Genomic DNA, 23347 nt, shown 5'->3' on the forward strand with positions numbered 1-23347 from the left:
CCGTCTCATGGTGGCCATTTTTACTATGGGCAGACAAATCCATCTCCCTTTATTTCCTGAAACATGTTGGTGTACACCTGGGGGGAGGGACGCACTGGTGATGTAGCCTTCCCTGGATGAGTCTTTGAAGTCCTAGTTAGTTTTGCACAGTCCAACATAAAGTAGAAAGGCAAAACTTATTTTCTTCTTGGGTAGAGCAAGGGTGGGTTATAACCCCAGATTTTTTACCACTATCTTTGTCCCATTGTGTAGATTTCCCTTTAAGTCCAATAGGAAGTTAACGGAAATCCCTGCAAAATTAACTCAGTTCTTTGGTGACCCCACCCCCCCCCCCCCCTGGTCACCAGAACTAGTGTCTCCATTGGAAGATTTCCCGTCTATTTCTTTTCTGGGGATAACCCAAAATTTGATTTCTTTTATTTTCAATGATAAAGGTAAACAGGACAAATGTAGGGTGAATCATAACAGGTGCACACAGCAATAAACACTGACGGAGGTTCAAATCCTTCTCCACACTATCCAAAACTAAAGTTTTTGCATTTAGTTATACATTAAGTGGGTGCAGGAGCATACCAGATTGGCAGGAAAACTGACCTTGTATAGTTCTTAGCTGATGGTATTAGGCGGACTGCTTGTGGCAGCCTGGACTGTTACTGCTGTGAAAAGGATGTTTTGGTGTCCAGTTGACTTCAAATGTAATGAATGCTAAAGTCTCTTGTAATTACTACTCTACAGTTTTGACTAAAGTGAAGCATGGCAACTGTGATTTTCATTGACCAAGAGAATGGAGATGTTGCTTCTACTACCCTGTCCAAGGATCGCCTTGCATCAACAAGCTCTGGTGAGTGTTAGGCTGGAAACTGAGCACAAGTCAATGCTGGCATTTCTGCAAGAGTTGCAGTTTCTAGGCAAATTATTCCTGCATTTCAATGTTTCTTAACCTAGGTCTAAAGGCAAAACATTTGTCCTGCATAGAGTAGTAGAGGATCAGAATCCTTGTAAGGTTTTATTTTGCGGCTTCCCATAGCAAAAGCAGGAAGTGTAGAGAATTCTCTCCACAAGTGAGAATCGCTTGTCGTCAGAACTAGTGACCCCATTGCAATTTATTTCCACTATTCCTGTTCTGGAGGCAACCCAGAAGTGGGCATTTCCTTTTACTTTTCAGTAAGGATGGTCTATCTCCTAACAGGGGCACAGGCAGGAATAAAAGCCTGACTGGTGTTCTAATTGCTCTCCAATCTATCGAACTAGTTCTGCCTTTAGTTTCACTTGAGCACTTATGACATTTGTTTAGTTGTAGTTTTTCCTGCCCCACTCTGGCATGGTATAATGGAGTGCCGCATCAGGCTTACCTGACCCCACTGCATTAGTGAAAGGAAGCATGGATTGGTGAGTACGGGGGTGGTAGGCTAGCAAGATGCACTGTCACTGTGCCCTAAAAGGGCAACTTGACACTGGTAAAGCACAATTCCAGCCACAGGCTTTTTGTCTGGCGTAAATGAAGCAGGGAAATTGGACAGTGTTGCACCATCCTTGAGCTGGCATCTAATCTAGCCTTCTTGCATGAGATCCTGGTACTTGGATGTGGGGAAATGCACAGAAGCACCAGAGTAGGGATGCACCGAAATGAAATTCTTGGCCGAAGCCAAATAATAATGAAATGCTTGGCTGAAGGCCGAATACCGAACGCTGTGTTTCGCATTTATTTTGCCAATTTTTAGGGGGCACGCTGATGGGCACATTTTATGTTAGGGGGCACTCTGATGGACAAAACATTTAAATCAGCGTTGCTCTTAACATAAAATATGCCCATCAGAGTGCCCTTTAACATAAAATATGCTCATCAGCATGTCCCTTAGCATAAAATAAGGGGCACGCTGATGGCCACATTTTATGTCAAGGGAGCACTCTGTTGGGCACTTTTTTTTTTTTTTTTTTTTTTTTTAAGGGGCACTTTATAGGGCACTCTAATGAGCATGGCAAAATATGCCAGTCTGCACACTAATGCTTGTGCAGCTACCGTATTCTCCCCCAAATGTGCTCCACATACCTGAACTGCAGCCAGGTCAGAGCCAAAAGCCGCGAACAGGGGGGCGGGGCGTGCACAGTGTCACGTCCTAGCTCGCTGGACCAAGTGTGAAGGAGCCGCAGTCAGGAGCAGGGGGCGGGATGCGCGTGTGACGTCACACCCCCTACTCGCGGCCGGACAGGACACCGGCGGCGTGTGAGCAGGGAGCCGCAGTGAGGAAGGGGAGTGAAGGACTTCTATGTAGCGGGCTCTTTCCGGGCGGAAGCATCGCGCGGGCTGCCAATGGACCGCGGGCTGCCATTTAGTGACCGCCGCTGTAGTGCCTCCAGCTATGTTTACAGTGATGCTCGGGGATGGCGGGTCGCTGGTCGGGACATTGTTCGGCACAAATTTATAAGGCCTTTTTACTTATTCGGCCGAACACCGAAAGTGCTTTTTTTGCTATTTTCGGCCGAATAATGTTCGGTTGCCGAACATTCGGTGCATCCCTAGTTGTGAGGTTTTTTCTGAATACGCCAAGGGCCTATGCCTGGAACACAAGATTGGTCATCCATTGACCTAACATGTAGACCAACTACAGGCTACTGTAGAAACCACAGTAACGGAGTGAATAAAAGACCACAGTCACCCTGCACAGGAAAGCGGCAGCAGTAACTGGTCTGTATCACAAGCTATTCTTCACAATATAAAGTGTGGACATGCAAAGGTATTGTGTACAATGCACAATACAAGCCCTGATATTTTATTCTGGGAAGATATTCAAAACCAGTTCCCAACTGATGAGATCTGCAGCACTATACAGACAGGGTTAATTATGGTAACATTACCCTTAAGTTCCTCCCAAATACTACATAGTAGGGAAAAGCTAGGTAGGATATTTAGCATGTAAAAATGTGGTAAGTTGTAACTTGTTTTCTTCTTTGTGGGAAAGTTGTACTGGTTTGGCTGCAAAAGTGGAAATACACTAGCATTGACAGTGGTCACCAGTAAACAAACTAATAGTGGAAATGCATATGGTCCATAAGGTATGCAGGTGCAGCTAACTCTGCTGTTTGGACTGTTGCCACCCCTTTTAAATAGTCTGTAGCAGAGTACAAATGTAATGCTAAATGTATATATTCTATCGGAGTACAGTGAACTCATTGCCATGTTTAAGGAAATAATATGCGTTTAGAGACATGGTGCTTTATCCTGCTAGAAGTAGCAAACAGAAGATGGGTACACTGTAGTTCTAAAGGGATAGACATGGTCAGCAACAATACTCAGGTAGGCCATGGCATTTAAACTATGCTCAATTGATACTTCAGTCCAAAGTGTGCCAAGAAAGTATCCCCTCCACACCACCAGCCTAAACTGACAAGGCAGGGTGGATCCATGCTTTCTTGTTTACACTAAATTGTTACGCTGAAATTGAGACTCCTTAGACCTGGCAACTTTTTTCCAGTCTTCTATTGTCCCATTTTGGTGAGCCTGTGACTTCCTCTAGCCTGTTTCCTGTTCTTAGCTGATGGGAGTGGCACCTGGTGTGGGGTTCAATGTGTTGTGTTCAGAGATGGTATTCTGCATACTGTTGCCTTTCTATCATCTCAAATCAGTCTACCCATTCTCTTCTGACATCAACAAGGCATTTTTGTCTGCACAACTGCTGCTCACTGGATATTTATTTTTTTAGACCGTTCTCTGTAAACCCTAGAGATGGGTTGTGCATGAAAATCCCAGTAGATAAGCAGTTTTTGAAATACTCAGACCAGCCCATCTGGCACCAACAACCTTGCCACGTTCAAAGTCCCTTAATCCCCTTTCTTCCCTATTCTGAGTCTCTGCTTGAACTTCAAGTCATCTAGATGCCTAAATGCATTAGGTTGCTGCCATGTGAATGGCTGGTTAGCAATTGAACAGATGTACCTAATAATAAAGTGTGTTCATTTTTTTTTTTTTTTTTTATTTAAAGGAAAACCCTATTTGAAAAATCACCCAGGAAAAGTACTTGGCAGCTCTAAAACTGTGGTAAAGCCAAGAAAAGCTCTGGGAAATGTCAACAAGCAGGTTGTCAACATGGCAGTTCCACAGAAGAAAGGAGCACTTGGAGTGACTTCTGCACCAGTTACTAAGCAGGTACTACACTTCTGACTAGTCCAACAAAAGTCAACTTGCTAGACCGAACTGTCAGGCTGCCTGTTTTTGTGTTTTCTCCATGGACACCTTTGCTCCAGGGGGTGGAAAAAGCTGCATAAGAATGCTCCCAAAGCTGCAATTTGCTAAACATTTAGTCGCTTCAAGTGCTTGGGCAGGCACTTGTCCCATTGGCCAGAATATTCCCTTATTCTGACCATTGGAATCTATGCTCAAGTGCTAAATGGTTACCATTTAGGAGCCTGCAAAAACACTCTCCTCTTGCATGCACAAATGATGGATTTATTTTTTTCTGGCCTGCATATTTCATGCATGTCATCTTTAGTTAATTACTATCCATGTTAAACTGTTTAATTTCCAGGCTTCTGAAGCATGCATCAAACCCAGAAAACAGAGCTACCCTGAGATTGAAAAGTGTGTACCTTATGATCCTGCAGGTAAGATTGTGTTGGTTGGGTTTTTGTCCTTGTAGAGCAAGGTATTCTTCAGGTTCCCCCTTGAATTTCCAACAGCTTGTTCTGTTTAATTTTGAGTGGGGTTCGACTTAAAACTTTGGGACTGACTTGTACTGGTATGACATGATTCATTCTTGCCTATAAGGAAGCATTACACCAGTGAATTCAGTAATGCAAGTAAGTGCTGTCTTGGCCAATAATGAGAAACACTCGCTTTTTAATCAGCAGTTAGACAAAAGCTGTCACATGTGCTTTTTTTTTTTTTTCCCTAGATTTTGAAACCTTTGATGTCCCAGAAGAGCACAAATTGAGCCATCTCTACCTTGCTGGAGTCCCCCTGTTTGTGCATGAAAAATATGCTGCAAAGTTTGATGCTATGACCCAGGAACCAGCTCCAATGGATATTCCAGTCGTTAGCTGGGAGTCAGGTTGGTTAATAAAATGTGACATGAGTAACTTGCAGAAGGGAACAAGAAATCTAACACTTCTAGTTTTCACAATCTGCTGTAAAAACTTGACAAACATCCAAATGCCCTGCGGCTGCTGCGGGTCACCATCTTGGATGTGGTGGCTTTCCCAGAAGACTGCATTGACATTAATTCCCCCTGTGCTTCTCCAGTTATACTACATTAAGTTGTCTAGGAAGATGGGTAACTGGAGAAAGAGCTGTGCTAGGACATTTCCCTGCAGGTTCACATACATATGTGAGCAATGATGCTGCATTGCCCAGTGATCTGGTAGGGTGCTATACAGGTCCAAGACTGCTGAATGCCATGGTAGGCTGCTGGTGTGCATGATGGCCCCCTACTAACTATGACACTGGAGTATGTGTGCTGTTGTGCTTTCTGGCCCAGTGTCTTTGAGCCCATCGTGCTGCTGAACCTGCCCCCTTCATGTACATTCTATGGTTCTGGTTTCTGCAACTAATCCGTTGCGTTCCTGCATTGGACAATGCAGTTGCAGGGTCGTCCTGTGAGTTCAGTTAACTCTACAGCTGTGACTTGAATTAATCAAGGGACAATGGTGTCTGGCAGCTCAGGATCTTATGGTTTCCTGGGTGGTGCTTCACTGCCCCCCTCCCCCCTCCAGGAGTAGAACTAGGCAGAACAAACACCTGGCTACACCCATGGGCCATCCTCAGGTGGTATATCCTCACCCCCCCCCCTCCCCTCTGCTTTAGGTAAATCAGTTTAGTAGCAAGGAGTATCGGAGCTTCATAGAGGGGTGGGTGCTGTGTCCATTGAACTCAGAAATGGATTTTACGGTAAGTAAAAAAACATTTTTTGTAACTATTGTGGTGATGGGGTCTCTAAGTACAGTACAGACAAAGTTTGGACACTCCTCATTCAAAGAGTTTTCTTTATTTTCATGACTAAGAAAATTGGAGTCACACCAAGAGGTAGTCACCTGAAATGGTTTTCACTTCACAGGTGTCCTGTCAGGTTTAATAAGTGTGATTTCTTGCCTTATAAAAGCGGTTGGGTCCATCAGTTGTGTTGTGCAGAAGTCAGGTGGGTACACAGCTGATAGTCCTACTGAATGGACTGTTAGCTGCTTTTTTCTTGCCATAATACAAATTCCTCGTACAGGAAAACGAGTGGCCATCATTACTTTAAGAAATTAAGGGCAGTCAGTCTGAAAAATTGGGGAAAACTTTGAAAGTGTCCCCAAGTGCAGTCACAAAAACCATCAAGCGCTACAAAGACACTGGCTTGCATGCAGACCGCCCCAGGAAAGGAAGACAGTCACTTCTGCTGCGGAGGATAAGTTCATCCGATTTCACCAGTTAACAGCAGCTCGGATTAGAGACCAGGTCAATGGCACACAGAGTTCTAGCAGCAGACACATCTCTAGAACAACTGTTAAGAGGAGACTGTGTGAATCAGGCCTTCATGATAGAATATCTGCTAGGCAACCACTGCTAAAAGGCAACAAGAGACTTGTTTGGGCTAAAGAACACAAGGAATGGACACTAGACCAGTGGAAATCTGCTTTGGTCTGAGTCCAAATTTGAGATCTTTGGTTCCAACCACCGTGTCTTTGTGCGACGCAGAAAAGGTGGAACGGATGGACTCTACATGCCTGGTTCCCACCGTGAAGCATGGAGGTGTGGAGATGCCTTGCTGGTGACACTGTAGGGGATTTATTCAAAATTGAAGGCATACTGAACCAGCATGGCTACCACAGCATCTTGCAGCGGCATGCTATTCCATCCGGTTTGCGTTTAGTTGGACCATCTATTTCAACAGGACAATGACCCCAAACACACCTCCAGGCTGTGTAAGGGCTATTTGACCAAGGAGTGATGGGGTGCTGCGCCAGATGACCTGGCCTCCAGTCACCGGACCTGAACCCAATCGAGATGGTTTGGGGTGAGCTGGACCGCAGAGTGAAGGCAAAAGGGCCAACAAGTGCTAAGCATCTCTGCGAACTCCAAACTGTTGGAAGACCATTTCAGGTGACTACCTCTTGAAGTGTGACTACAATTTTCATAGTCATGAAAATAAAGAAAACTCTATGAATGAGGTGTCCAAACTTTTGGTCTGTACTGTAGGTGAAACCACTTTATGTACATTTATGTTAAAGCAGTGGTTCTTAACCTTGTTGGAGGTACTGAACCCCACCAGTTTCATATGCACATTCACTGAACCCTTCTTAATTGGAAAAATAAAATATGATTTTTTTCAAATTCAAAACATAGGTATATATTATACATAGGTGCACAAAATGAACAAAACCATTAAAACATGATTTTCACACAAACAAAATAATGAATATTTACTGCAAATCAGTGTGACTTCTGCTGTTGTCTTTCAGAGACCAGTTCAAAAAATGTGCGGCTTTACCTTGGCAAGTGCCACTCATGTCATTTTCACAACAGTCTGTTCCTTTTCTACGTTTTTTGGCATTTGAGGGCATACCTTGGGGTGTCAGGAGGGCACACACTAGGGGGGGAGGTGTTGGGAGGGCATACTATGGAGTATCAGGAAGGCACACTGGGGGGGTTGGGAGGACATACCATGGGGGGAGGTGTTGGGAGGGCATACCATGGGGTGTCAGGAGGGCACACACGGGGGGGGAGGGAGGTGTTGGGAGGGCATACCATGGGGTATCAGGAGGGCACACACCAGGGGGCATTCACAATGCTTTATTGAGCTAAAGGGAAAAGGACATGCATTTCCATTTGTGAGCTAACAGCACCTCTATGCTAAGCTGCAGTAACTCAGCAGACTTGGCATAGAGGTGCTTGTAAACTAATACACCATGTACAGCTAGCTGAGCCTATCTCCAGGAACATTCACTCGGCTCCCTCTGCTCAGTTGCTCCCTCTTCCAGGCGGCACGATCTCCATGGTCAGGTACATCCCCCATCCCGCCCACTCAAGCAGCCTGCAGGAGATAGGCTGGAAACCTGCTGGGGGAGGTACAGGGGGCGGAGCATCAAGTGTCTGTGTAATGGCTGTGAGTTGTCCCGACAGTAGCTCTGATTTCCTGGGGTGCTCTCAGCCTCACAATCAGTAATATTCGGGGGGATGAGCGGGGCATGTCATCATGAATCGTATGAGTCGGGTTTGTCTTGACCTCCACCGAACCCGCGAGACTGACTCACCGAACCCCTGGGGTTCGATCGAACCCAGGTGAAGAACCACTGTGTTAAAGGCTTCAGATGCATGAATTGGAGAGGTTCAGTGCTCTTTATGCTTTACTTGGCAAAGCGCACTGAACCTATACAATTCTCCCTCTGGCAAAGACATAGCCTCACTGACAGAGGCTGGCCCGCAGGTTAAACGTCTCGCAGGGTCGCATACAACCAGGCTTGGGTCTGAGTCACAGCAGTCCCTTGGCCAACAGCTTCCCTACTTCAGTCGTGAGGAATTCTGTTTGGAGTTACCCGCACCATGGAAGGGTAAGTACAGTTCGTTCCCTCCCCTTTTTTGGTTTCTATGGGGTGGATGTGGGTACCCTCTGCAGACGGTCAGACCTGCTTGCAGGTTCCCTCCTCGCGGAGCCTGGCTCCCCCTGTCTAAACCTAGAGTCTGGGTGGGGGTCCCAGGGCTCTATTCCCACTCTGTAAGGGTCCTGGGATAGTGCCCTTCCCTGGTAGTCTGGAGGTGTCCCAGTGTAGGAGACCCCTAGATGCATGCCCTGCGGTTTGCAGAGTCTCCCCTAATGGTGTCCTAGCTTCAGGGGGGCGGCCCCTTGCAGAGGGTGCAGGAAAGTTCCTGGCAGCATGCTTCGGTGTTTGTAGCTTATGGTGGCAATTTTCCCATCGTCTGGTTGGCGGCCATGCTTTTATGTATTTGGAGGTCGCGGGGGCTAGGTTCCTTAGTCTTGGGAGATGCTGGAGAGAACTGAAGCCTCATGGGTATGTCAGCTTTTCCTCTTCTAGGGACATGTGAACAGGGATAGCGTCCATGATGCTGGGTTTGAATTCTTGGCGCTCCTCTGGTCGGAGTGAGTCTTTGGGGGTCTGTTGGCTCTCTGCCTAGGGGATCCTTTAGTGGTGCCTAGATCTTTGTACTGCAAGGTCTTGCTTTCCTTATGGAGCCTCAGGGTTGCATTCCCCCCCCCCCCCCCCCCCATGGAGGTGGCAGGTCCCTCACAACCCCAGCTTCCGATGGTTGCACTGGCAGCAGTCCTTAGTGTCTTGGGAGGAAGTGGCATGTGGGCAAAGGCCCAGGAGGTAGCATCCCCTGCTCAGGCTCTCGTCTGATTTGGATACTGATGCTGCTGTGGACGCAGCCTGTCCAGGGGGACTTAATATCACACCCCCTGATCAATCCGATAGCGAGGATAATTCCTCCATGGTCGCAGCAGCAAAAAGCTGCTGGTGGACACACTTATTACTGCAGTGTGTGAGACTTTAAAGATGGAGGATGCAGCTTATGTAGCCACAGACATGGCTGTGGTGTTTGTACACAAGTCAATTTTTACTTCAAAGGTGTTTCCGTATGTGCCTTATTTTGAAAGATTTTCCTGTAATGAATGGGAACAACCAAAGTCATACTTTGTGGTCCCCAACAATTTGCTGTACACTACCCTTCTTGAGGAGTCCTTTTAAAAAAAAAGTGGGCTAGTCCACCAGTGGTGGACCCTCCTGTTTCCAGGTTGAATAAAGCAACAATGACCTCCTTCTCAGCCCATAGACAAATTCTTTCGTGCTTTTGAGACTGCTAGTAAGGGAAATTGATCTTTTATATTTTCCCTTGGGAGGTTCCAAGCAACCTTGGTCTGGTAAGCCTAGAGCTAGCTTCCCTGGACCAGCACAGACTCCAACGTGAAGGTCTGCCCTCACCGATTATTGGGCTGGGGGGACATCTCCGCTGGTTTCTGGCCCTGTGGACTGAGCAACATGGAGATCCATGAAATGTTGGTTGTTGGGGGTACCCAGAAAGTCAGAAAGGGGACAAAGCTTGTCCTTTAGTTTTTAGGTCTGAGACTCCTTGTGAGGATTTATTTCCTGCAAAGGTTCCCCCCCCCCCCATCCTTATCCAGGGATTTGATTTACTTGGGTCTGATTCTATTTCTGACCAGGGTGGTCCTTCTCTGCACAAACTTCAGGTACCACAAGCTGTAAATTGGCAGCTGCTGTCAGTTCTCCCATTTTGGCGTACAGATTCTGGTAGTATCCACCTTCAAGACAGTTCTGTTTGCACAGTCTTAAATGCAGGTTCAGCTCCACAGGAGGTTACTGATGTTTGTGACAAGGTCCTCGGACACCCTGCAATCATCGAAGGGCTACGGTAAGGCCAGTATCTTCCTCGGGCTAAGGCTTCTTTCTCAGTTCCTGCAAGGATTTTCCAATCATCCCGGTGGCTGTAAATGTCCCTTGGGGGCTTCCTCTCAGAAGACCAGTTGTCCCAAGGGCTTATCTAAAAACCTTCTTTACAGTCGCTGGTTTTTAATGGCTTAGCTATTGGAAGACAGGTACTGAGGAATAGAGGTCTGTCTGGATCAGTGATCCCTACTATGGTGAGGGCAAGGTCTTCCAGCAAGATATACCATCGTACGTGGAAAGCATACATTGTTCTTGGTGTGAGTCGGATTGGTGGCTATCCAGAAACAAAAACGTACGCAAGTCCAACCAATCAAGTCCTGCACAATCACCCCAATAGGATGGCAAACAACTTTGTAGAAAAAGGGGGCTATACTGGTGCTGGACAACCCACTCTGAATGACATCACTGACCCAATTGTATAAAAATCCATTTTATTTAATGGCGATACTAAAATACCATATATACAGCAGTAAAGTGAAAGTGCATGCATAAGTGAAAAAAATGAGGATCTCTTAATCACATCATCCCCAGCGCAACCTCACAAAAGTACACAAGAATAATGCCCCCAAGTGATAGCAAAAGGTCAGGCTATCAATGCATTTCGCCTTAAAGCTATAGTATACTCCGCTATTTGACTGTTACCTGTAGGTACAATTAATATCTCCTAAACCTGCACGGTTTTGGAGATATTCAACCTGCATGCAGCCGCTGACGTCTGCGGCGCGTGCCCTCTGAAGGTCTGGCTGACCTTCAGAGCTCCTTGCTGGATCTTCCCGGAAAGTGAATCTCCTGCACGCATGCGCAGGAGTGACGTCATTTGCGGCTTTGGCCACTCACAGCGCCGGAGCTGCCTAACCAGGAAGAGATGCCGGGGGAGCATGTCGGCTCCCTCAGCGTTGTCCAGACTGCACCGGGGCTTCGTTCTGAAGGGTAAGTATTTAGTACCATCTGTACTAGCTCTATGCCTTTGTCCTGCAGGGTTTTTTCATGAGTATACAACCGCTTTAATGGTTTCCTCAGGGAATAATGGGTGAAGAGGATTCACAATATCAATTTAAGATAAAATGTGATCCCACAGAGGAAAACTGGAACTGTTGGAAACGTGATTCCTCAAAACTAGATTGCTGGTCTAGCAATTGTATCCATAATATTCAAAGCCTGTCGCAAGGGCTCAAGAACCCCTATCCCATCAAATGCTAGGACAGATGGGAGATGGCCCCTGGTTCATACCTTTTTTTGAAGGTTTGCACAAACATTGAGCTTAATTTGTCTCTGAACCGCCTTCTTTAAGGGGCCTTTTGAGTGCAATCTGGTTTCTTTTTAGAGATGCCTAATAGGCAGGAACAGTTTACGTATGCTTCTGGACGTGTACTCCTGCCTTCCCTCGTGCCAAAGTGACTACAGTTGGGTATCTTTGTGGGGACCTTATCCTCCTTGCATTTGACAGGACAGGGTTTTTTGGCCCTTGTGACAGTCTTTTCGAACATGGATACAATTGCTACATCAGCCCTTAAGTTCGTACCTTCATTCAGGGGGTTTGACATGTGACTCCACCTGCACAGTCTTTTGCCGCTATGGATTTAAATTTAGTTCTTCAGAAACCCTTCATTTGAGAACATTCAGGAGATTCCCTCGTCTCTATTATCCCAGAAGGTGACATTCTTGGATAGCGCCCCCCCCGCACGCAGGGTATTGGAATTGGCAGCGTTATCCTGCCAAAGTTCCTCTTTGGTGTTTTTTGTCCCTGCCCGAAGCACTCTGACTTCCATTTGAAGAAATTGTGTTGCCTGCCTTGTCCCAGGTGTGCTCATCCCAAGGCATTTGCTTTGCATACCTTGGATGTGGTATGCTTTTTGTGGTTATGGGTGGCCCAAGGAAAGGGCTGACTGCTTCTTTGTCGGTCTGATCATCTGGAGATGGTAGCCAGTGACTCGGCCTATTCAGTTAAAGGTCAGGTTCTGCCTTTCCCTGTCACGGCACATTCTACTCAAGTGCTGAGTGCTTCTTGGGCCTTCATCACCAGGCTTCAATATCGCAAGTTTGCAAGGTGACCACTTGGATTGGTGCATAGGTCACAAAATTCTAGAAGGTAGATACTTTGGCATCTGCCGATGCTTCTTTGACTGCAAAAAGTTGCAGGCTGCTGTTTTTAAGAGGGTCTGATCCCTCTTTGGATTTTTTTTACTGGGCTCATGTGACCCATTGAGGCTCCTGTGGCCTGGTTAAGGGCCTTTGTTTAGCCTGGGGTTTTCCCCACCCCCCCCCCCCCTCAATTTCCTTTTTTGGACATCCCACTAGTTAGGATTTATGGAGCACTGTCCATCAATGAATGGGATTTTTGTACTTGCTGTGAAATCCATTTCTGAGTTCATCAACAGACACAGCACCCACCCCTCTATAGAGTTCTGATACTTCTAATACTGCTTGCTACTAAGCAGATTGCCTAGAGCAGAGGGGGGTTGTATACCGGCTGAGGACAGCCCATGGGCATAGCCAGGTGTCTTTGTTTCTTCTAATCATGGAGGCAAAATAACCCACTAGTTATGATTTATGGAGCACTGTCCATTGAACTTGGAGAAATGGATTTTACAAAAATCCAAGTTTTGTAACTACAGTTGTGATAGGATCTCTTTTAAAGTAGGTGAAACAACTGTCTACACTTATATGGTCAATTGTGTAGGTTGTGCCATTTTGTGTACACGGTAGCATTATTTCCCAGTTAGTGAGTCTTCTAGTGACACGAGTACAGTAATTAATGAATAAACCTTGTATAAGCCAGGCATTTGGGAATAAGACTTCAGCTGTGTGGTGTCTTACTAAAACTTGGAGCAGTTTTGTGATATCACTATGCACTTGTTGTACTATGTCTCAATTTACCTGCAAATCATGCACAGCCATGGCACTTCAGATTGCTGTGGATTAAATAACATGTGTATCAGAATGATCTAATAGTATAGACTTAGTGATGACTCTCAAACATGAACATTGGTGTCTTTAACTGAGGGCAGAGTAAAATGTATGATTGGATGGACATGTATGCAGTCATTGGCGTAATGGATGGAGATGCCCTTGATCGCGTTTGCATCAGTTCAGCATCCTAAAATGTAGTTGATAAAAGACCATTTTAGAAGCTTCAAAGGACAAACTCCCTTTGGTATAACTTAAAATGCTGCTTTCCTCCCTCAGTGCTTTAACCGCTTCCATACAGAGCAGTTAGACCCCCTTCCTGCCCAGACCAATTTTCAGCTTTCAGCACTCTCACACTTTGAATGACAATTGCTCAGTCATGCTACACTGTAACCAAACAAAATTTTTATCATTTTTTTCACACAAATAGAGCTTTCTTTTGGTGGTATTTGATCACAACTGGGGTTTTTTTTTTTCCGTGATATAAGCAAAAAAAGAGCAAAAATTTTGCAAAAAAACACTTTTTTTTAGTTTCTATTATAAAATTTTGCAAAAAATTAATTTTTCTTCATACATTTGGGCCAACATTTATACTGCTACATATCTCTGGTAAAATTAACCCAAATTAGTGTATATTATTTAGTCTGTGTGAAAGTTATTGAGTCTAGAAGCTATGGTACCAATTACTGAAAATTGATCACACCAGATGTACTGATGGCCTATCTCCTTTCTTGAGGCCCTGAAATGTCAGGACAGTACAAATACCCCCCAAATGACCCTTTTTTGTAAAGTAGACAGTCCAAGGTATTTAGTAAGAGGCATGGTGAGTTTTTTGAAGTTATAATTTTTTCCCACAATTCTTGGGAAAATGAAGAAAACATCTTTTTTTTTTTTTCCCAAAACGTTGTCAATTTATAAGCTATTTCTAACACATAGCATGTACACAGCAAAAATGACACCCCAAAATTCATTCTGCTACTCCTTCTGAGTATGGTGATACCACATGTGTGAGACTTTTACAAGGCCTGGCCACAAAAAGAGACTCCACGTCCAAGTAGCACCATAAGGCGTTTTAGGAGCATAAATACACATAAAACTTTCTTACTACCTATCACACTTTTCAAGGCCCTAGAGCACCAATACAATGGAAAAGTCCACAAAATGACCCCATTTTGGAAAGCAAACACTCCAACGTATATTCTATGAGGCATTATGGGTCCTTTGAACATGTCATTTTTTTCCACAAGTTTTTGGAAAATGTGGGAAAAAAATAAAACTTTTTTTTTTTTTTACACAAAGTTGTAAATTTATAGAATATTCCTAACACATAGCATGTACATAGCAAAAATGACACCCCAAAATACATTCTGCCACTCCTCCTGAGTATGGCAATACCACATGTGTGAGACTTTTTCACAGCCTAGCCATATAGAGGGGCCTAAACATCCAAGGAGCATCATCATGCATCCTAGCCACTTGCCTAGGCCTATTTTTGACATTTGGTGTTTACAAGCTAAAATCAGTTGTTTTTGCTAGAAAACTACTTAGAACCCCAAAACATTATATATTTTTTTTTAGCAGAGACCCTAGAGAATAAAATGGAGATTATTGCAATATTTTTTATCACACCGTATTTGCGCAGCGGTCTTCCAAACGCAATTTTTTGGGAAAAAAATCACTTTTTTTAATTAAAAAATAAGAAAACACTAAAGTTAGCCCAATTGTTTTCCATAATGTGAAAGATAATGTTACGCCGAGTAAATAGATACCCAACATGTCATGCTTCAAAATTGCGCACGCTCACAGAATGGTGACAAACTTTGGTACTTAAAAATCCCCATAGGCGACATTTTAAAAATTTCTACAGGTTGCTATCTTAGAGTTACAGAGGAGGTCTAGGGCTCAAATTATTGCTCTTGCTCTAACGATCGCGACAATACCTCACATGTGTAGTTTGAACACTGTTTACATATGTGGGCGGGGTTTCCGTATGCGTTCGCTTCTGCGCGCGAGCTCGCGGGGACAGGGCGCTTTAATTTTTTTTTTTTTTTTTTTTTACTATTTTATTTATTTTTTATTTTTACACTGTTTTTTAAAAAAAAAAAAAATTGATCATTTTTATTTCTATTACAAGAAATGTAAACACGACAGGACCTCTTTTTTGTGAGATCTGGGGTCAAAAAGTCCTCAGATCTCACAAGTACACTAAAAGATAGAAAAAATAAAAAAAAAAATTAAATAAAATTAAAAAAAAAAAAGGGACCTTTAAACTGGTTGCTAGGCAATGACATTTGCCGTAGCTCCGGTCCTCCAAGACCATAGAGTCAAGTGAGGGCAAGCTTGCCCTCACTCGACATCCTGTCTGTGAGGATCTGGGACCGGATCGTTTTCCCCGCTGCCGGCGGGTCCGGTAAACGGGGAAAAGGACCAGAATGCAGCGGGAGGGGGGGGGGGGCACCTCTTCCGCCACCCCGGAAGGGTGATCCCCCCGGCGAATCCGCCACTGGGACCACCCTTATCGGAAAGCCAACCGTCCACCGTTTAAAAAAAATACCAGGGTTATGGCAGCTATCTGCTGCCATAACACCGGTATTTAGGTTTAAACGGACGACGTATATAAACCTTTTTGGACTTGGACATGGTGGCTGTATAAAGGGTGACAGGTACTCTGGTACTGATGAGCAAGTGGCACGTACTCGAGTACTCCGATAGGCAGGTGACAGGTACTCGGGTACTCTGATGGGCAGGTGACAGGCAGGTGATAGGTACTGATGAGTAGTACTGATACTGATAGGTGATACTGATACTGTACTGATGATGGGTACGGATGATCAGTACTGATACTAATAGATGATGGGTACTGATGAGTACTGATGAGTAGTGATGGGTAATGATGAGCAGGTGGCAAGTACTCGGGTACTTCAGGTGTCAGGTACTCTGATGAGCAGGTGGAAGGTACTCTGTTGGGTAGGTGACAGGTACTTGGGTACCCTGATGGGTAGGTGACAGGTACTCGGGTACTCCGATGACGGGTACTCAAAGTACCCGAGTACCTGTCGCCAGAGTACCCGAGTACCTGTCGCCAGAGTACCCGAGTACCTGTCGCCAGAGTACCCGATGGGCTGGTGACAGGTACTCGGGTACTTTGATGGGCTAGTGACAGGTGCTCTTTATTGGGGGGGGGGGCAATCAGTGTGTTTAGGGTGCACTGTACTTGGTAACTAGCTGTTACCACAATCTCCTCCTCACACAGGATCAGTGTGTGAGGAGGAGAACACGGTGACAGCTAGTTACTGTGTTCTCTGATGACATTTGTGACCGGCTGTGATTGGACACAGCCGGTCACGTGGTAAAGAGCCAATTTCATTGGCTCTTTACCTAGATCGGGGATCGACTCTGTCCGAGGGACGAGCCTCGTCCCCGATCGCCGCGCTGCGCGCCCCCGGGGGGCGTGCATTAAGGAAGTAACGAGCAGCTCGCGCTGGAGCCGCTCATGTGATCGGCTGTGATTGACACAGCCGATCACGTGGTAAACAGCCAATTTCATTGGCTGTTTACCTTGATTGGGGTTGGGCTCAGTCCGAGGGACGAGCCTCACCCCCGATCGCCGCGCTGCGCGCCCCCGGGGGCGCGCAGTAGCGGGGAGATCCGGGCGCCGTCATATGACGTCCGCCCGGATCGAAAGGATTTGTGCCGACGTCATTTGACATGACGCGGTACGGAAGGGGTTAAGTAACACTTGCCTTAGCTCTGTTCTATCAATTGCCATTCTTTGTTGCCTAGAGCTGCAAGCTTTCTGCTGAAATTGTTCCTGCCAGACTCTTTGCACAAGTGCACTGTGACCCCCCCCTCCCCCCCCATTCATTCCTTTGGGGAGCTGTACTTGTGGCTTCTAGAGGTCCCTCAAGAATGGTAGGATGGTGCGCATGTAAAACCACTTGGAGAGTCTGGGCAGTGTAGATGACTTATGGGGCTGGGGCACAAAGTGTTGGGTAACATTTTTTTTTTTTTCATTTTTAAATCTCATACTGATTAATACTTTGTATTTAGATGTCTAAAACATGAATTGTAGAAGTAACTTTATTTTTTTTTTTCTTCAGATATTTCAAGCACACTACCATCTTTCCTGACAACCTTTGATGATCTCGCACTTGATTTGCCCCAGATGCTAACCTGTTAGCATGTTACTTTGTATGGCTTTTACTATGTATATAATTTTAAATAAACGTTGACTTCATAATCTGTAATGGTCTCTGCTAAAGTTGTGTGGTTTTTGTTTTTTTTTTTAGTTTTTTTTTTAACTTTCCCCAATGAATTCACTTTCTAAACTTTTTGATAACAGCCAGTATCAAGATTTTTTAATACAGATTGGTCTCCTGTCTAAGCTTGCTCCCACAAAGTATCTGGCTTTTGGGATTTGATGGTGGTCTTCATTAATTGTCACCCATCCCCCCCCCCCCCCCCCCCACAGAGTTGAAATAATAGAAGGGAAAAACTTTTTTTTTTTCTCTGGGTAAAGTAAGGATTTAATTTCAAACCTGCACCAGAGCGGGGACTAAATCACTGTGAAAATTGTCATCTGATCACTTATTCCCCCACCCCTCTCCAAGGCAGTACTGTTGCCGCCTCAGTGCTTTCAATGCTCCTCCACTGAGGGTTTTTGGTTCAACAAATCACTGTCTGCACAATTGTCATGACTAGATGGCACAAGTCAGACACAGGATTTCCATGACTGGAGCAGTTGTGCATGGCACCCAATTGGCTGCTCTTTCCAAGCCAAGATTACTATGCACATCTGCTCCATATTCTGGGAGACTTTCTGAGGATTTTGGTACCAGTTCAAAGTATGCTCTGTGTACCCCTATAGCAGGGGTGGGTGGGAAACCTTTTTTCTGCCAAGGGCCAGTTGGGTATCTTTGAAATCATTCAGGGGGGCCATACAAAATTATCAACTTAATGTGCCTGTTATATTTTGGTCAAACATTTTAACTCACCCCTAATGTGATGGCTGCAACTGCTTCTCTTTGGTGTGTGTAATGTTAGCTGGTATGATGTTGCTACTGGCAACTGGTTTTCCAGGTTTGCCCCCCTAATGCACAGTGAGTGCCCACCCATCGATGCATGCATAACAACTGAGTGCGCTGGGTAAGCAGAGGGACCTGCTCTGTGTGTAATCAGGAGGGCCCCCCCCCCCCCCAAGATCAGATGGTTTCAGGGTTAACCTACCCCTGTCCTATAGGCATAAGAGCACAAAATGGTTTGTAATTCTGCATTTAGGGCCGGTTCAGATTTTGCAATTAATGGCCTAGCCATTATGACTTTGCTGCAACAAACTTGGATCTAATGACACCTTGCGGTGTATGGTATAGTTTTCTCAAAGTCGTCTTCCAGGACAGCCCATGAGAGACGTTAGGCTCCTCCCCCAGGGACAGGAAACACATTCCAAAATTAAAATAAAAGGCGGTCCCTTAGTCCTCACCTTCAGTATTTTTGTTTCCTCCGGACAGGGGGTAACATGTTCCTGGAACTGAAGCTCCCGGTCTCCTGGACTGTCCATGGAAAGACTTGGAAAGATGCATCTCCTCGGCCCATAGCGGTACCCCTTAGTGCCGCAATAGGGGCTGACCGCTGTCTCCTGTTCTCCTAGCCTCTCGGCAGGACTACGGATGCTGTCTGGTGGAGCGTTGGGGAGTTCACTCCGTTGGTCGGCCGGTTCCTTGGAGCAGCAGTGCTGTGTACCCGTGAACCGCTAACTTCGGAAGAAATTTTGAAGTTGGCGCCAAAGACGGAGGGGGCGGAACTCAGCGTATCCACTCTGGCCTCACGGGAAGTGACAGTGTCACTTCCGGCGCAGTGACGGCATCCGCGGGCGCCGGAAACCCTCGTTCCAGTTTCCGAAGGCGCAAACAGAGTTCAAATGGGCGACCGATGTTAGGGGAAACAGCAGTTGCTGGGACCACCATACAGAGCGATGGACACCACGGCAGCAACCGCACAGGCGGCGGAAGTCGGCTCTGGCATCGGCACCTCTCAGGTAAGCAAGGGGGAACGACACCCTATTTGCAGGTACCTGTTAGGAACTCCGTTCCCCTTCCCCCCTCTCTTTTCTATCGTTAGGGGCAGGGGTTAAGCAGCACCGCTCCCTCTTTTCTATCCACAAGAGGTGGGAGGAGGACAAGTATCTCTAATTAAATTCCCTTGTCTTTTATCTTCCAGGCCAAGGCTCAGGACAATAACCCACCTCAGCCCCCCAAAAAGAAATGTGCTGTATGCGGAGAAAAATTGAGTTCCTCTTGGAACAAAGCAGTGTGCCGGGCATGCATAGCTAAACTGGTCAGAGACGATTCTGCAGTCTCTACCCAGAAAATGCTGTCCTCAGTGAGAGATGAGCTAAAAAGTACATTTAGTTCATTCAGGACTCTCATTGAAAAGATGCAGGCACCAGCCCAGCCTTCCACCCCAGCTCAGGCTCCACCATCCCTAATTGACCCATTGGTTTTGGAGGAGGAAGTTTCTTCTTCCCACTCTTCTGCAGAGGGATCAGGATCAGGAGAGGAACCAAAAAGCAATGTTTCCCATGATAGCTCCAACTTTAAACTGAGCCTGGAGGATGTAGATGATCTACTCAAAGCGGTTTATACCACTCTAGAGATTGAGGAGGAAGAAGTGCATCTCTCTAAGCATGACTTAATGTACGCTAGTCATAAAAAGCATGCTAGAGTGTTCCCTGTGCATAGCTCACTATTGGATGTGATTAAACAGGAATGGAATTCTCCTGATAAAAAGCCTTTTTTTTCCAAGAAACTTAAAAAGAAGGTATCCATTTGACGAAAGTGTGGAACAGCCCTGGAACAAAATCCCTAAGCTGGATGCCTCTCTTGCCAGAATCTCCAAAGGAACTGACTTGGCATTTGAGGATTCAGGAGCACTAAAAGACCCTATGGATAAGAGAACAGATATCTCTTTACGTAGGGTCTGGGAAGCCTCCATTATGAGCTTAAAGCCAGCCCTGGCATCCACCTGCATAGCCAGACACCTGGAGCTGTGGCTATCTCAAATCCAAACACACTTGACTGCAGGAACATCGAGGGAACAGATTAATAAATCCTTTCCACTCTTATTCCAGGCAATAGGATTCCTGGCGGATTCTTCAGCTGAAGCTGTAAGAATGGCAGCAAGGACCTCAGCTTTAGCTAATACGGCCAGAAGAAGCCTATGGCTCAAGACATGGTCGGGAGATATTACTTCTAAATCTCGCCTTTGTGGTCTTCCCTTCACAGGCGACCACCTTTTTGGCCCAGGCTTAACAGAAGCCCTGGAGCGTACAGCGGATAAAAAGAAGGGATTCCCAGATAAGAAAAAATTCCCCTATGCTCAGAGGAATTTTCGTGGCAGGGGCAAACAGCAGAAGTCTTTTGAAACTCAGCAAAATTTCAAAAAACATTGGACGGGGCATAAAGGAAAGGGGAGGGGTAACATCCTGTTTAACCCTCCTAAACGCCCCAACCAGCCCCAATGACTCCCTTCTCAGAGTGGGAGGAAGATTAGGGGCCTTCCTCCCACTGTGGAAGAAGATTACTTCCAGCCCTTTTATTCTGGACCTAGTAGGCCAAGGACACAGGCTGGAGTTCTGTCTTCAACCTCCAGAAAGGATCCTGATCACAAATCTTCCCAGGGATCCAGTCAAGGCCTCCGCCTTGAGTCTTCAGTTAGGGGACCTATTAGATCAAAAAGTAATTATCCCAGTCCCCAGAGAAGAACAAGGAACAGGGTTTTATTCTCACATCTTTGTGATTCAAAAACCCTCAGGAAGTCATCGACTGATCCTGAACTTACGCAATCTGAACCTTTCAATAGCATACAAACGCTTTCGCATGGAATCAATATACTCCATAGGGAACCTACTGTTCCCAGGGTGTTTCATGGCAACCCTAGATTTGAAAGATGCGTATTTTCACATCCCCATACACACATCCTATCAGAAATTCCTGAGGCTAGCAGTAAAGATAGGACCGGAAGTCAAGCACTTCCAGTTCAGGGCACTGCCCTTCGGGCTGTCCTCAGCCCCACGGATTTTTACCAAAGTCCTAGGGGAAGCACTAGCCCCTCTAAGGCTAAAAGCTATCATGATCACCCCCTACCTGGACGACATCTTGGTAGTGGCAGAATCATACCAGAAACTGGAAGCCGACCTCCTCATAGTTCAGGAATTCTTAACTTCCCTAGGCTGGATAATCAACAGACAAAAGTCTTGCCTGGTACCCTCACAAAGAGTGACCTACCTGGGTTACGAAATCTCCTCACGGGATCAGATGATCTTCCTCCCTCAGTGCAAGATGGAGAAAATGAACCTGATGGTTGCCTCTTTACAGACCAACTTATGGGTCTCTCTGAGGGATGTCACAAGAGTGATAGGCTTGATGACCTCCTGTTTCCCAGCAGTCCCCTGGGCAAGGTTCCAACAACGTCCACTCCAAAAATTCTTTCTACAGAATTGGGATGGGCAGTCAAGTTCCTTGCAACAAAAAGTAAGGATTCCCACCAAGATAAAAAGGACTCTTTGGTGGTGGAGATCCTCTCTTCACCTATCAAGAGGGCTAAACTGGACCATCCAGGTATCACAGAGGATTACCACGGATGCAAGCGCTTCCGGATGGGGAGCATATCTGCAGGACAGATGGGCGCAGGGTACATGGTCCCCAGCACAAAGGAAGTCTTCATCAAACCAAAAAGAACTTATGGCGGTCCAAAAGGCCTTGGAGTTTTTTCAGGTAGAGGTAGAAGGGAGCCATCTACAGATCAGGTCAGACAATATAGCAACGGTAGCGTACCTGAACAAGCAGGGAGGTACTCGAAGTCTGGGCCTACAAACCATTGCACAGAAAATCTTTGTCTGGGCCGAGCGGAACCTAACATCCATTTCGGCCATTCACCTAAAAGGGACGCAGAATTATCTGGCAGACCATCTCAGCCGCCACCAGATGAACCAGGACAATTGGTCCCTCAACCCAGAGGTGTTTCTCAAAATCACAACCTCATGGGGCCTACCGGTAGTGGATCTATTTGCCTCCCAGGCAAACAGGAAAACAGAAAAATTCTTTTCCATAACTCAAGGGGATCAGGCGTTAGGCATAGACGCTTTCGCCCACCCCTGGAAAGTCAGACTCTGTTACGCATTTCCTCCGATCAGATTGATCCCACAGGTTATTCAGAAATTCATCCTAGAAGACACAGAGATGATACTGATAACCCCATACTGGCCCAAAAGGCCATGGTTTGCACGCCTTCAGGCGTTGGCAGCGCAACCTCCAATGACCTTACCTTGGAGACCAGATCTCTTAACACAAGGTCCGGTGGTCCATCCATTTCTCAGGACCCTAAACCTGACGGCCTGGTATCTGAGGAACAAATACTAGGCTCTCAGGGGTTCTCAGACAGAGTCATCAAAACATTGACCAGCTGTCGAAAGCCGGTCACTAGAAAAATGTATGCTAAAATCTGGAAGAAATTTCATTTTTGGATGTTGGAGAATCAGAGACATTCCCCAGATATACCAACTATCTTGGATTTTTTTCAGGAAGGCATAGACAAAGGTCTCTCCTTAGGGACTTTAAAGGTACAGGCTGCCGCCCTTAGTGTCTTTCTTCAGTTTTCCCTTAGAGAAGACCCAAATGTGAATGCCTTTTTCAGAGCAATTGCCCGGACAAAGCCAACCGTGCTTAAAACGTGTCCAGCTTGGAATCTATCCCTGGTACTCCAGGCCTTGGTTACCAGTCCGTTTGAACCCTTGGTAGACCTATCAGTAAAAATGCTCACCCTAAAAACCTTATTTTTAGTAGCTATAACTTCAGCTAGAAGAGTTAGCGAATTACAGGCTCTCTCAATCAGAGAACCTTTTCTTATGATTTTTGATGACAGGATTGTGCTAAAAACAGATCCAGGATTTTTGCCAAAAAGGGTCTCTTCTTTTCATAGGACTCAGGACATAGTCCTTCCTTCCTTTTGCAATTTCCCAAACAACAATAAAGAGAAAGAATTTAGCTGT

The 23347-nt window shown here is 45.8% G+C and overlaps 1 protein-coding gene across 2 annotated transcripts in view; it reads left to right on the forward strand.

Annotated features, from left to right (window-relative positions):
- Positions 1 to 731: 731 nt before the first annotated feature.
- Positions 732 to 23347, forward strand: part of LOC309551929 (securin-like) — a gene marked incomplete at its 3' end in the record, with an annotated part of 249689 nt that continues 227073 nt past the window's right edge. Inside the window, exons 1-5 of one of the 2 annotated variants that reach the window (XM_082252650.1) lie at positions 732 to 841; positions 3981 to 4144; positions 4524 to 4599; positions 4890 to 5045; positions 17403 to 17482. In XM_082252650.1, the coding sequence (XP_082108776.1) occupies positions 754 to 841; positions 3981 to 4144; positions 4524 to 4599; positions 4890 to 5045; positions 17403 to 17482 (564 nt within the window). In that variant the 5' untranslated portion in view covers positions 732 to 753. Of the gene's footprint in view, positions 842 to 3980; positions 4145 to 4523; positions 4600 to 4889; positions 5046 to 17402; positions 17483 to 23347 lie in introns of those variants that run through there. The other variant, XM_082252651.1, reaches the window with a different exon arrangement.

This window comes from Pelophylax lessonae (genome assembly GCF_965119305.1).
Source record: "Pelophylax lessonae genome assembly, chromosome: 4".
NCBI classification, from domain to species: Eukaryota; Metazoa; Chordata; class Amphibia; order Anura; family Ranidae; genus Pelophylax; species Pelophylax lessonae.